The sequence below is a fragment of the Ranitomeya imitator genome, chromosome 9, assembly GCF_032444005.1.
Source record: "Ranitomeya imitator isolate aRanImi1 chromosome 9, aRanImi1.pri, whole genome shotgun sequence".
Lineage (NCBI taxonomy): Eukaryota > Metazoa > Chordata > Amphibia > Anura > Dendrobatidae > Ranitomeya > Ranitomeya imitator.
Genome location: NC_091290.1, coordinates 50,603,478 through 50,619,228, shown reverse-complemented (window position 1 = coordinate 50,619,228; position 15,751 = coordinate 50,603,478). Strand labels below are relative to the sequence as shown.

The following is a 15,751-nucleotide window of genomic DNA, read 5'->3' as shown; positions in this document are numbered from 1 at the left end:
AACGGCCAGGTCATTAAGGTCAAAATAGGCTGGGTCATGAAGGGGTTAAGCTTCTTCTGTGGTTTTTCTAAAAGAGGCAATTTAAGTTACATCACAGATTTCGATAATGACAGTCCACCTAGTATGCTTGCATCGATACATACGACGAGTGAATGATGTGGCGGGCCGCTGTCTCTGGGTCAGATCGGCTTGGTTCTTTTCAGTGACAGCAAGGTCAGGCCAATCAGTGTCCAGAAATGGATGTGCAGAGTCCAGAGCAAAAAAAAAGCAGCATGGTACTTTTCTAGTGCCAACGCCCCTTTGTGAGGAACATATATTTACTGGTAATTGAGGGGGAAATGTGCTTTGAAGTATGGTCATCATTACCTCCCTGGCTGCTCTAAGATTTCCTACCGTCTTTCTAAGGAAGAATCTAGGTCACAGAGACTGCAGCTGCGATTTACTGCACCGATCACATCAGCCCTGCCTCACGGAATCACGAAAACACTTACCTTCTCATCCCAGGGCACAGGGGTGTCTGTGAGGTTCACCTGTTCTAGGCTCGGATGCATTCGCTGGCTTCTCCTCCATCCAAGGCCATCCATCTGTAGTAAGGAGCAAAGTGTTAGAACTAGTGATGAGCGAATATACTCGGTACTCGAGATTTCCCCAGCACGCTCGGGTGTCCTCCGAGTATTTTTAATGCTTGGAGATTTAGTTTTCATCACCTCAGCTGAATGATTTATTACCCAGCATAAGTACATGTGGGGGTTGCCTGGTTGCTAGGGAATCCCCACATGTATTCAGGCTGGCTAGTAACTGTAAATCATTCAGCTGAGGTGAGGAAAACAATCTCCGAGCACTAAAAAATACTCGGAGGACCCCTCAGTGTGCTGGGAAAATCTCGAGTAACGAGTATATTGGCTCATCACGAGTTAGAACGTCTTCAGCACTTGACGGCTGACTTTCCCAGTCAGGAGGACCGCCTCGTATTGCTTACCGTAGGAAGTTCCTCGCTAGAGTCTCCAGCCTGCGAGTGAGGAGGAGAGGCCTGCACCTTGCCCGTTTTTCGGACAGCATCAGTTCCTTCAGGTTTTTCTACATCTGGTCATAAAATGGAAAATTACAGTAAGACAAAACTAAATATAACTAAGGGAACGTTCATGCAGCATATCTGGACGTGGATCGAAAAAAAAAATAAACGTTGGCGCCTTTACTGATTTTTTTTTTTCTCCCATACAGAACAAAAAAAAAAATATTTGTGTTCCGCTTTCCCATTGAAATAAATAGGAGTCTTATTCAAAGAGAATTTTAGGCTTTTTTTGATGTCCTGCTCCAAATACCACATCAGTATGAACATAGAATGACCGCTCTGTTTAGCCTGGGCACGCTCACAGTAATGCGCATGTAATGCACCAATACATTGCTGACCTCAGGGTGGGTACAATCATTAATGGACTATAGAAACTCTGGGCGGAGGGTCACTTTGCACTTTTTGTTAAGGGCAAAAAAGTTCTAGCAAGTCCTGCCATTTGCATACCTTAAAGGGGTTGTCCGGCCTTAGGGTAGAAGTATGCAGTTATTCTATATGACTGCAGACTTGTGAATCCTCACAGCGTGCACAATGCGTGCTGTGAGGATTCTCAGGTGCATGACCACAAGTATGTGATTTGCCTACATGCGGCCACATGCCTACTGGACATGTGCGGTTAGTGTATGGACCAGGTTCGGGCATGTCTAGTCAGAATGTGACTGAAAGTAAGCAAATCGGGAATTTGAGTAATGAAGCAATAGAGAAATCCTCACAATGCTCACGCAGCGTGGATTCTCGAATATCCAGTCACAGAGTGATTGCATACGAGTACGCTAAGGCCGGACAACTCCTTTAAGTAATACAGCACTGTATGATCCCAGCGTCTGATAGGACACATAACGATTCACATTAGATACTTGTGATTTGTTGGCGCTTTACAGCATTTCTGAGCATCTCAGTGCTGGTGAGACTGGGGATCTGGCCATAGAACAACTCATGTACATGAAATTATAGGGGTCTGATCCCACCAATTTGGCCGGCACTGGCCAACCTTCTTAAGAGTATGACGGTGCTCCCAACTCTCCCCCGACAGATGACGCGGAAGGAAAGAAGAATCAAGCACAATGAATTACAACATCATTAAGTCCCAACGTTTTGTTTCGGCAGAGCGCCCCTTGCTTGGATTCTAGAGCCGACATTCGGAAGACGCGATGGACGTCAGTTATGTCAAGTAAATCGAACAAATTAGCAGCCACTGATTATTATGTCATGTGAACCCTGCAGCCAATGTCATGGTAGCCCCGGCATCGCTGGAGAAGGTCCGACAAACAGTACAGGCGGTTTTCATTTTAGATGGTGGTAAACAGTAATTGAGAAGGGGTAGTCCGAGTAGTGGATAATCCCCTTAAAGGGAATCTGTCACCAGGTTTTTGCTACCTCACCTTAGAGCACCATGATGTAAGTGCAGGGACCTTGATTCTAGTGTCACTTACTAGGCTGCTTGCTGCAGTTTTGATAAAATCCTAGTTTTCTCTATTGCAGATCTACCAGTTCTGTGAATGCTGAGCTCTGTATAACCCCGTCCACACCACCGATTGGAAGCTTTCTGAGTATACTGCGCATAGGCAGAAAGCTGCCAATCAGTGGAGGGGTTGGGGTTATTCAGAGCTCATGAGTATGGAGGTGGCAGCGGGTTTGCTAGTCATCAAGTGAGAAAATGAGAGTGATGTTATCAAAACTACAGCAAGAAGTCCAGTAAGTGACATCGCTGGAAACAGGGTCTCTGCCCCTACATCATCCAGCTTTCCGATTATATTACAAAAAACCTGGTGACGCCTTTTTTTGGTGTTTTTTCCCAATGCATAGAATAGCGGGAAAAACGCGAAAAATCTGCAAAATTAATGAACATGCTGCTTTTTTTACCGTGATGCGTTTTTTTTTGCGGAAAAAAGCACATCATGTGCACAAAAATTGAAGAATGCATTCTAAATGATAAAAACGCAAACATATGCATCCTATCAAGTAGGTAAGAACATGCACTAAGCTGCTGGCTACACCAAGGGGGCACGTGCTTGGTTTGAACAGTCACTTTGTGCTCACAGACTCCCTTTAAAACGTAACTGACATTTAAAAAACCCTTGAGACGTGACGTTTTGAAATAAAGGGGAAGCAGAACGGAGCATTCATGGCTCATGAAAATTTAGGGACAAGCTCAGCTGAGCCCTTTTGCATCTTTCCCTTTAGGACCTTGAAGGGAACGTTCACACGTACGAATTTTCTACCCGGGATTTTGTAGAAAACAGTTTTCAAAATCTGCAATAAAATAAGCACGGTTGCAGACAATAGTAAAATCCATAAGACGACGTGTAGATTTAGTTTAATCGGAGCATGTTTTCCTTCAGTGTAAAAACTCATCAACTCTACTGCGACTGTAACACAATGGCAACCACAAATCCGCAGAGACCCTGCAGCTCGCCGGCCACATGTGTGTATATATATATATATCCTGGATTTACTAGGGAACTGCAAACAACATGTCATTTCCATGGCCAATTTAAGACAGTAATGTTTTCCAGAGTTTTTCCAACACATGACTAGGTAACAAAACCCGAGAGCGAAGCCGTCAACCACGAGTAGCAAGAATCACAGCTCCGGCGTTTCAGAGAAAACAAACTGCGAAGATCAGACCGGGACCATAACTGGAGAAGACGACTAGTCCGGCTCTGCCCCTGGCCGGCTCCTCCCAGCGCCGCTCTCTTTAATAACACGGGTGGGAGACACCGACCAGACACCTGACGCGGCACCGGGACGTCCTGGCCAGGAGCCATCTCTGGCCACAGTTCCCGGACGCATCTTCAAGATATATTTCTGAATACTGTACCTTCCCGCACACACACGGTCTTAGAAAGCACTTGTCTCTGACTATAGTTTTTTATTTAAATAAAACACTGTGCTTTACTTATTCTCCCCAGGTCCAGCGCTGAATACCTGCTGCTATTCCCAGTCTTTTATTGTTATGTAGTAGTTCAACAACTATGAACGGCCCGTGCCATCAACTGGTGGGGAGCCGCTGAGCTCAGCATTATCAGCAGGACATCAGCACGTATACAGCAAAAAAAAAAATCAGACTCCAGGAGCAGCAGCAAACACTCCTGGACCTGGGGAGGGTGAGAAAAGGCAACTTTTTTTTTTAAAACTAACTGCAGCTGGGGCACAGAGGTTTTCCGACACTGGAAATACCCTTTAATAATAGTATTCTAGGATACCACGATGTTCAGAAATATTATACTGTGAAACGACTCTTAAAGGGGCTATCCACTATTTGGACAAACCCTTCTAAATCTCTATGTAATAAAACATATACGCAATTCCAAAGCCAGCGCTGTTCCAGCAGTGGAGGAACTGGCTCTTCCGGGGATGGTGTGACATTGTTATGTTACATGAGCCCTACAGCCAATCAGCACTTGTCTCACTCCCATATGGATGTATCAAGCATCAAAAGGAAATGAGAGAGCAGCCGCAGCTCCCAGTCTCTAACGTGATCTCCAGGAGAGACAGCGCCGACACCGCTGGAGCAGCGCCGACACCGCTGGGGCAGCGCCGACACCGCTGGAGCAGCGCCGACACCGCTGGAGCAGCGCCGACACCGCTGGGGCAGCGCCGACACCGCTGGGGCAGCGTCGACACCGCTGGGGCAGCGCCGACACCGCTGGGGCAGCGCCGACACCGTACAATGTAAGTCAATAGGAAAAAAATGCTGTGCTAATGCTGCGGATCAAAAGAAGGAGCATGTCACTTCTTTTGTGCAGATCTGCACCTTTCCATTATAGAAATCCGCAGGGATTAAAAAAAAAAAAAAAATATTGCATGAAATCAGCAGCAAAAACGCACAAAATCCCCAAGAAAATCAAATCTGCACCTGCGTTTTCAGCCAGGAGATGCAGATTTTGTGCAGAAAATTCTGCACTCAAATCTGCAACGTGTGCACACAGCCTAAAGCTCTAAACTGCAGCTGCTGTGAAACGACTGCAAATACTGTGCAGTCATCACATCCAGTGACAATACACGTCATGCACAATGGGAGAACGTATGCAGGATACTTGGAGGTTTTATAAATGACAAGCTTCACTTTAGGACCCATTACACCGAAGTACATAAAATGTATCAATATAACAATATTCATAAAGCACTTATTAAGTGTCCAGGTTGGGGGGACATAGGCACAGAGACTCCCTATATAATATTAGAGGACCATATATAGTCACAAGGTGGAGTACTCCTTAAATAATGACCACAAAAGAAAAGCAAAACAAATGGAGTAGCCACATACCACCAATAAAATTAAAAGTTATTTTTTTTTAAATACTATTCCCACTAAATACATAAGAAGGCGGAAGTAGTTGGGAAAACATCCAAGTACCATATGCAACACCCAGCGAAACACCTTAAAAGCAGTGCTGTGGAGTCGGAGTCCTAATATATAGAGTGGTGCAACGCAGGATGTGCTGTAGACGTTTTCATAATTTGGGAAAGTTATGAAATGTCCAATTAATATCTATTCTGTTCCTGATCTAGTGCGGCAGGGCTGTGGAGTCGTAGATTAAATGAATCTGTGCTGCACTTTATGCACATGCTCAGTAGTGACCAGTGCTGTGGAGTCGTAGATTAAATGAATCTGTGCTGCACTTTATGCACATGCTCAGTGACCAGGGCTGTGGAGTTGTAGATGAGATGAATCTGTGCTGCACTTTATGCACATGCTCAGTAGTGACCAGTGCTGTGCAGTCTTAGATGAGATGAATCTGTGCTGCACTTTATGCACATGCTCAGTAGTGACCAGTTATGTGGAGTCGTAGATGAGATGAATCTGTGCTGCACTTTATGTACATGCTCAGTAGTGACCAGTGCTCTGGAGTTGTAGATGAGATGAATCTGTGCTGCACTTTATGTACATGCTCAGTAGTGACCAGTGCTCTGGAGTTGTAGATGAGATGAATCTGTGCTGCACTTTATGTACATGCTCAGTAGTGACCAGTGCTCTGGAGTTGTAGAGGAGATGAATCTGTGCTGCACTTTATGTACATGCTCAGTAGTGACCAGTGCTCTGGAGTCGTAGGTGAGATGAATCTGTGCTGCACTTTATGTACATGCTCAGTAGTGACCAGTGCTGTGAGTTCGTAGATGAGATGAATCTGTGCTGTACTTTATGTACATGCTCAGTAGTGACCAGGGCTGTGGAGTCGTAGGTGAGATGAATCTGTGCTGCACTTAATGTACATGCTCAGTGACCAGAGCTGTGGAGTCAGATTTTGGGCTTACCGACTCCACAGCCCTGCTTACAAGACAATACATATGAAGAAACATTTCATTATGACAGCCAAGTGACCAGGACCTGGGGTGAAATAGGCAGTTTAATGTAAAAAAAAAAAAAAAAAAAAAAATTATATATATATATATATATATATATATATATATATATATATATATATATATATATATATATATATATATATATATATATATATATATATATATATGTGTGTGTTTATCGATAGTGAAAGGATAAGATGAGCCACCACGCTGCCCGACGCGCGTTTCGCATATTTGCTTTCTCAAGGGGAAGTGCCCATTTTTTTTTATATTAAACTGCATATTTCACCTCAGGTCATGGTTACTTTATTATCATAATGAAACGTTTCTTCATATGCACTGTCTGTAAGGTATTTTGCTGGGTGTTGTATACGATGCTTGGATTACAATTTTATTATTATTATTATTTATTTATATAGCACCATTAATTCCATGGTGCTGTACATGAGAAAGGAGTTACATACAGGGTTATAGATATTCTAACTATTTCCCCCTCCTTAGACCAACAAGCACATAGCGGTAATATTTTTACAAATTTTCAATTAACTAATCTTTTACATTTGATTGGTGTTTTGTGGTTACTCCGTTTGTTTTGTTCTTCTTTTAGATTTTGAGCAAGGAGAGAGTTAATGAGGCATCCTAAACATAGGTGGTCTCTTCCTGGCACTCGGAGAGACTGTGAGCGTGCCCAGACTAAATAGAGACTGCTCTGAATGGGAGTCTTTCATGGCAAACTGCTCTAGTCCCAGTGTGGAAACCTAAACCATTAACCCTGAAACCAATCACTTGTAAAAGAGGAGCAGCTCGTCGGCGAAGATCTCAATGGCAGAATACTACCAGCTTCGGGAGGACTGCAGAAAATGTCCGAGCATAAGCAGACAGACCTGCAGTTCTTTCCTTCCTTCTAAAGTCAAACATGTCACCGCTCGCTGAGTAAAACCAAAACACCTCGGAGTGTAAACTGTCCTGAGAGTAACCCGCAACCTCCCGGCAGAGCTGCGAGAAAGCGACTCCGACTCTGCTACTTCTCGAAAAACGCCTCGTTTTCACTCATACATGCAAAAAAAACAAAAACAAAAAACTAAATCTCCATCATTGTGCTGGGTCACATTTTCATCAGACTTTGGTCCGTTTTCTACATTTTTATCAGGAGTCATTTTCCGATATGCTCACAAAATAAGTGCAAAGATTCTCTTATCCATTAGGCTCTGTTCACATGCGGCACTTTTTTTTGCCACAAAAACCTGTTCTCTTAGGCTACTTTCACACTAGCGTCGGATTCGGTCCGTCGCATTGCGTCGGGCCGAGATTCCGACGCTAGCGTTTGTTGTGCCGCACAACGGGTGCAGCGGATGCATTTCTCCGGCGCATCCGCTGCCCCATTGTCAGGTGCGGGGAGGTGGGGGCGGAGTTCCGGCCGCGCATGCGCGGTCGGAAAAAGCGGTCCGTCGGCTGCAAAAAACGTTATATTTAACGATTTAACGTTTTTTGCTCCCGGCGATCCACCACAACACGGCGCAACCGTCGCAAGACGGTTGCGACGTGTGTCAATACGTCGCAATGCGTCGGTAATGTAACTCTATGGGGCAAAAACGCATCCTGCAAATAACTTTGCAGGATGCGGTTTTTTCCCCTAAACGACACATTGCGACGTATTCAAAAAAACGCCAGTGTGAAAGTAGCCTTAGCAGTAAATATGCTGCATTCAAAACACATTCTTGGAGAAGTTTTACTCACCAAAAACGCAGCAACAACATTTGTTGCTTTTTTTTTGCAGCGTTTTTTCACTTTCTTTCTATGGGTGAAAAAATACCCAGAAGAATTGACAAGCTGCAGCTTTCTAATCAGTCAGGAAAAAAAAAAACAAGTGTGTGCATGAGATTTCTGAAATATTGTAGCTTTTGCTGGTACATTAACAAGAAGCTTTTAATTTTGCATAAAAAACGCTGTGTGTGAACATAGCCTTAGGATATTAAATACGGACAGGACACAGGTCGCACATGGAGGCTCATACACTTCCACGGGTAATTTCGATTTGTGCCTTGGATTGAAAATGGAAAAGACTCCGCAATTCCTTTGTGGACAAGGTATGCAAAAAAGAAAATTGACATATGAACAGCTCCGTAGATTATACAGTGTTCTATCAGTCATCAAAAAAATAAAAGGATCGAAAACGGATGTTAATGAGAACCTATCACCAGCTGAAAAGTGACCAGTGTTTGCTCCCATGTTATTCCTGCCGCTCCTCTATTAGTTTTTGATGCGTTTTTCCATTCATTCTTTTGGGTGAAATCTGCAGCAAAAATGATGAAGGAATTGAATTTAAATCTGCAGGGTAAAAATAAGCAACGTGTGGATGAGACTTTAGGGGTCTCAATCACTTTGCTGGTCTTAGGAAATCCTTCAAGTTTTTGCGACAAATCTGTGCAGAAAAAAAAAAAAAACACAACAAAAACGAGAATTGCAATGTGTGCCCAGACCCTAAAGATTATTGTCTATCGGAAGGGTCTTGGAATATAAGATTTAGGACAGATGCAATGAATGGAGCGGATTACCACCAAGTCCTTGTCTTTTTTCCTATTTTAAATACTGACCCAGCAAAGCGAAAACCATAAAGACACAGCAAATAGACCGCATCGTCCCTTGTTCAATGCAAATGTGCAATTAGTCTGAGCCACGGAAATACAAACACATGACTGTATGGACAAAAGAGTACCAATCCAGGAGCCTCTATAAGGCTACGTTCACACTAGCGTTCGGCTAGTGTGCGTCGCGCAAGCGTCGGGCGACGCAGCGGCGACGCACGCGTCATGCGCCCCTATGTTTAACATGGGGGACGCATGCGTTTTTGCTTGTTGCGTTTTCCGACACGTGCGTCTTTTTTGACGCTAGCGTCGGACCAAGAAAACGCAACAAGTTGCATTTTTCTTGCGTCCGATTTTCGTCAAAAAAACGACGCACGCGTCGAAAAACGCAGCGTTTTTGCGTGCGTTTGCACGCGTTTTTCGGTGCGTTGTGCGTCGCCGACGCAGCGGCGCACAACGCTAGTGTGAACGTAGCCTAATCCACAGTCATGGAGGAAGCTGACAATTAGCAAACATTTACTTTTAACCAATTCAATTCAGTTGTATTTGTTCCTATGGCCACAAATTTGTACTGCAGCAATCCTATAACTGGAGGTGCCTTTTGGGGTTGTTCATCCTGATCTACCTAGTTCATGAACTAGGAACGTCATGTCAGAGTAAGAATATATGGAGATGTATGGGCTGTGGAGTCGGTAAGCCAAACCTCCCACTCCACCAAAATGGGCTCCGACTCCACAGCCCTGGTGTGGGCACTGCAATGGCTGACTTGGGGTACGTGCACATGTTGGGTAAACTTTCTGCACCTCTTAGCAGGGAAAAATGCAGCTGCAAAAATGTGTGTTTTTGGTGCCTTTTTGCCTGATCTGAGTGATGTAAACAGCGAAAAGCGCACAGAGAACGGACATGCTGCAAATTATTTTCTCCGCCAAATCTGCAAGTCAAAAATACTCAACGTGTGCACGAGACTTCAGGTTTCTCAGGCACTTTGCTGCCATCAGGTTGTCACAAATCGTGACAAAAATCGCACCAGATCTGCAACCTGTGCACACGGCCTTATTAGGGGCAGTATCTTACTTGTGCAGGAAACCAAGGTACCCTAGGAATGGAGTATCTGGACACTTCACATACAAGGGCACACAGGGATTTTCCGGTTTGTTTTTTTATCATAATCCACTGCAGGACAGAAGATATACAGAGGCTTCAGCACACAGCGCAGAGTAACTGTATGAAGAGCACGGTGTCCAGGTCAGGGGGATTAGATCTCCGGTGACTAATCACTTTCATATGAGACCATATCACGGCTCCAGGTCTTTCCTGGGCGCACACATCCCTCTGTTAGTGAGGGGATCCCACAGCTGGAAGAACCACGCTTGATTCACAGGAACAGCAAAGGGAGGGGAACGACGGGTCTCGCCAAGTGAATACTGAGTTATAACAAGCCACTGAGATCCCTAATTACAGGGCTCCTCCCATCAACAAAGACCGAGCCCAAAAGTGACCAAAATCCCAATCGCTCATTTTTTTTTCCAAGCGAAGATTCTCTCAAGATACAGCAGCCTGCTTGCTACGCATGGGATCTCGGCATAGCTGCCATATAGAAAAGCATTGATATTACACATGTTGCAGAGCACGGAGTGCTGGATGAGGTCTACACATGGAAATCTGATGCAATACACAGTCGGCTCAGCTACATCTGCATGCACGTTTCTCCAGTATCGGCTCTTATGTTGCAAAAGGAACATCGGAGTGTTAGGAGTTAAAATCTGGTTTACTTTAAAAAAAACAAAAAAAAAAAAAACGAACAATACCACAAAAATAAGTATGGGAACACAATGCAGGAAAGATGTCATAAATAAATTACCTTTGCTGTAGACGAATGGCAGCCGGAGAGCTTTGCCCTGCCGTGAGAGGCTGATATGTAGGTAGGTGACCCAGACGGCGGAGGTTAGTAGCACCAACAAGAGCAGCAGCTTAAATTGCCTGCGGATCTTCTTCACTGGCAACCAAGGCATCCTGCCGGCACCATCACCAGGCGCAGCGGTGGGGCCGCGGGCAGGCCTCCCTCACACACGGTCAGAGGACATCAAGCCAAAGGGGGACGTCTGTCAGTGTTAGTGGAGAAACGCAGTCAGGTGGCACATGGTTTTCTAGTTGAAGAAGAATGTATCACGTAACTGGAAATATTGACCTTACATTGAAAACACCAAGAAACAAAGTAATAATGCACACAACACACAACATCCGCAGGACACGTCGCAGTTCTTCAAGCACTCAAGTCCATGGCCGGGCTACTGCCATAGGATGAGGCTAATGTTACTGGCCAGGAATTGGTTAAAAATATTAATCGATCTAGTAAAAAAAAAAAAAAAAAGGTCTGTCTTTGGGCAGGCGAAGCATCGGAAAACTGTGAAGACCTCTGTGGGTCCCAGAACGGGACACTCTCCAGTGCTAATCTTCAGATCAATATGTTACTGTTCACACTGAGGGTTTTTTTTTCAGGACTTTTTGGAGCAGAAACTCCAAGAGAAGGTGCACACGGAGTCTTCTCAGATCCACCTAAAAAGAGTAAAGCAAAAGCTTCCAAAAAAAGGAACAGAACGACAGCGCTGTCGCTGTGCACATTTTACGTCTTAAGTCACTTCTTTTCGGAAACCCTGTAACAGTCAGGAGACGTGCCACGCTCATTCTCAGGTGCTTTACACCAAAGTCTGGAGCGGAAACTGGACACAAACCCCAAGTTTTTGGAGCATTTTTGTGCACTAGTTGGAGATTCTACTAAGTATCTGCTTCAAAACCTCCTAAAAAAAAAAAAAACCCTCAACGTGCACATGGCCAAAGGGTGTGTTCACACTGAGTCATTTGGGAGCAAAAACTGAGTGGAAACTCCACATTCTCCCTGAAAACTTAGCATTTCCAATCCAAAAACTCACCACAATAAGACTTTGTGTGCACATACCCCAACGCTCCAATCCAAACTAGTTTGTATATATATTTTTTTTTAACTCCTGTTTTTTTTGGTTAACTTTCTGCACCAAAAACAGGAAAAAAAAACAACTCACCCTTACACAAGGAAAATGTAATCCATTATTTATTGGTCATACTGGGGCCGTAGCCGTGCTTTCTTTTATCAGTGCAGGGTCCCAGGTTGGTGCCCTCTGCATACAAATCCCTTGGCCGATGCAGAGTGGCGACCCCCGGCAGTCATCACCCATGACATATGCCCTAGCTGTGCCCCTCAGCTGCGCCATGGTCAAAACAATATGACTGGATCTGTTGGAGAAATCCTGGAACCAGACGTCCTCCTCTGATACAGAAAAACGACAACGTTTCGGCCATGCAGGGCTTTCATCAAGCGATCAGACAAGCGAGACCTGCATGTGTCTATAGGGTGAGTCCTGGCTGCAATGGACACAATCTGCAGGGACTGGAGGCTGAGCAGGAGGACACTGGGCCAATCCTCTGACAAATCCTCCCATCTATGGCCACATAGTACACAGAAGCCACCACCCTGAGGGGTGACCCGGGACGCACACCGTCGTCCAGGGGGGGGACGCACACCGTCGTCCAGGGGGGGGACGCACACCGTCGTCCAGGGGGGGGACGCACACCGTCGTCCAGGGGGGGGGACGCACACCGTCGTCCAGGGGGGGGACGCACACCGTCGTCCAGGGGGGGGACGCACACCGTCGTCCAGGGGGGGGACGCACACCGTCGTCCAGGGGGGGGACGCACACCGTCGTCCAGGGGGGGGGACGCACACCGTCGTCCAGGGGGGGGGACGCACACCGTCGTCCAGGGGGGGGGACGCACACCGTCGTCCAGGGGGGGGGACGCACACCGTCGTCCAGGGGGGGGACGCACACCGTCGTCCAGGGGGGGGACGCACACCGTCGTCCAGGGGGGGGACGCACACCGTCGTCCAGGGGGGGGACGCACACCGTCGTCCAGGGGGGGGACGCACACAGTCCAGGGGGGACGCACACCGTCGTCCAGGGGGGACGCACACCGTCGTCCAGGGGGGACGCACACCGCCCAGGGGGACGCACACAGCCCAGGGCCCCCCACTCACCCTGCATTACTACCCACAGGCCCATGTGAGCTCGCCCCCTCCCCTCTCACCGAGCTCTCCGGTCTGGGTGCCCTTCGCGCTCTTCACATGATTCCCATCTCATTCCACAGGTGTCTCGATGCCGGGGAGTCTCTTTTTTTGGTTCCTACCAGCGACTGTCTATTTTTCCTCGCATCCTCTCTTCACTCATTGGTCGCGGTCTCTTTATTCCGAGAACTTCAGCTCTTCTTCTCCGGCTCCTGTCACGCAGGTTCCCGTTCCCAGCCTCAGTCTGTCAGCCGTCTCTTTCTTCTGCCGCTGTCTCTCCCCGTTTCTCCGTCTCCTCTACAGAGAGAGCATCAACGCTGCAGAGCAACCAACCCTGAAACGGGACCACTCTGAACACTGCCATGCGCCATCCAATCAAACGCCTTCGATTTAGAGGCTGACCAATCGAACGCCTAGGCTAACGGGACCACAGAGAGGTAGGTTGCACCCGGCGTCCATCTCCACGCCAACGCGCGCACACCTTGCGGGCGAAACCATTCTGTATCCGGGGGTGTCGTAAGCAATATTGCTTTTTTACATATGTCGCCATCCGTATAATTTTCTACAAATCTTTTTCATTTTACATTTAAAAAATGATTTCTATTGAAATAACATGGGTTATAGTTAATACAAGTGGATAGTTGAGCTGCAGTCTAATAGACACGACAAAACATCCCCCCTGTGAGATAGGATGGTAGGGTCCGAGTTGATGAGAGGAGCCTTTGTGGTTTGCAGTGATGCTAAGAGCTGATCCAGGATGCAGCATTGTGTACTTTGGAAATAAAAGCAGCATTTATAGGGAATGGGGATGGAGAATGGGAGCTGGTTACATAATATCAGTGAAGATGTGTGTGATTGAGGAGCAGCAATAGTAAAACATTGGTATATATATATATATATATATATATATATATATATATATATATATATACATACAGTGGGGCAAAAAAGTATTTAGCCAGTCAGCAATAGTGCAAGTTCCACCACTTAAAAAGATGAGAGGCGTCTGTAATTTACATCATAGGTAGACCTCAACTATGGGAGACAAACTGAGAAAAAAAAATCCAGAAAATCACATTGTCTTTTTTTTATCATTTTTTTTGCATTTTATGGTGGAAAATAAGTATTTGGTCAGAAACAAACAATCAAGATTTCTGGCTCTCACAGACCTGTAACTTCTTCTTTAAGAGTCTCCTCTTTCCTCCACTCATTACCTGTAGTAATGGCACCTGTTTAAACTTGTTATCAGTATAAAAAGACACCTGTGCACACCCTCAAACAGTCTGACTCCAAACTCCACTATGGTGAAGACCAAAGAGCTGTCAAAGGACACCAGAAACAAAATTGTAGCCCTGCACCAGGCTGGGAAGACTGAATCTGCAATAGCCAACCAGCTTGGAGTGAAGAAATCAACAGTGGGAGCAATAATTAGAAAATGGAAGACATACAAGACCACTGATAATCTCCCTCGATCTGGGGCTCCACGCAAAATCCCACCCCGTGGGGTCAGAATGATCACAAGAACGGTGAGCAAAAATCCCAGAACCATGCGGGGGGACCTAGTGAATGAACTGCAGAGAGCTGGGACCAATGTAACAAGGCCTACCATAAGTAACACACTACGCCACCATGGACTCAGATCCTGCAGTGCCAGACGTGTCCCACTGCTTAAGCCAGTACATGTCCGGGCCCGTCTGAAGTTTGCTAGAGAGCATTTGGATGATCCAGAGGAGTTTTGGGAGAATGTCCTATGGTCTGATGAAACCAAACTGGAACTGTTTGGTAGAAACACAACTTGTCGTGTTTGGAGGAAAAAGAATACTGAGTTGCATCCATCAAACACCATACCTACTGTAAAGCATGGTGGTGGAAACATCATGCTTTGGGGCTGTTTCTCTGCAAAGGGGCCAGGACGACTGATCCGGGTACATGAAAGAATGAATGGGGCCATGTATCGTGAGATTTTGAGTGCAAACCTCCTTCCATCAGCAAGGGCATTGAAGATGAAACGTGGCTGGGTCTTTCAACATGACAATGATCCAAAGCACACCGCCAGGGCAACGAAGGAGTGGCTTCGTAAGAAGCATTTCAAGGTCCTGGAGTGGCCTAGCCAGTCTCCAGATCTCAACCCTATAGAAAACCTTTGGAGGGAGTTGAAAGTCCTTGTTGCCAAGCGAAAAGCCAAAAACATCACTGCTCTAGAGGAGATCTGCATGGAGGAATGGGCCAACATACCAACAACAGTGTGTGGCAACCTTGTGAAGACTTACAGAAAACGTTTGACCTCTGTCATTGCCAACAAAGGATATATTACAAAGTATTGAGATGAAATTTTGTTTCTGACCAAATACTTATTTTCCACCATAATATGCAAATAAAATGTTAAAAAAACAGACAATGTGATTTTCTGGATTTTTTTTCTCAGTTTGTCTCCCATAGTTGAGGTCTACCTATGATGTAAATTACAGACGCCTCTCATCTTTTTAAGTGGTGGAACTTGCACTATTGCTGACTGACTAAATACTTTTTTGCCCCACTGTATATATATATATATATATATAAATACCAAAAAATAGGCAGCACTCCATAGTCTTGAAAATCTTGGTGCAGTTTAATCAGACCCACATGTCTTCATAGCAACGTTTCGGCTCAGACTGAGCCTTTCTCAAGCAGTGAGTGAACCATTTG

At 45.7% G+C, this 15,751-nt stretch overlaps 1 protein-coding gene across 2 annotated transcripts in view; it reads right to left on the bottom strand.

Annotated features, from left to right (window-relative positions):
- The window catches only part of B4GALNT4 (beta-1,4-N-acetyl-galactosaminyltransferase 4), a 67,233-nt gene extending 53,818 nt beyond the window's left edge, over positions 1-13,415 (bottom strand). The window contains exons 1-4 of one of the 2 annotated variants that reach the window (XM_069739765.1): positions 13,087-13,415; positions 10,829-11,114; positions 980-1,083; positions 492-584 (exon numbers count right to left, since the gene is read on the bottom strand). In XM_069739765.1, the coding sequence (XP_069595866.1) occupies positions 492-584; positions 980-1,083; positions 10,829-10,979 (348 nt within the window). In that variant the 5' untranslated portion in view covers positions 10,980-11,114; positions 13,087-13,415. The remainder of the gene's footprint in view (positions 1-491; positions 585-979; positions 1,084-10,828; positions 11,115-13,086) is intronic. The other variant, XM_069739766.1, reaches the window with a different exon arrangement.
- Positions 13,416-15,751: the final 2,336 nt, after the last annotated feature.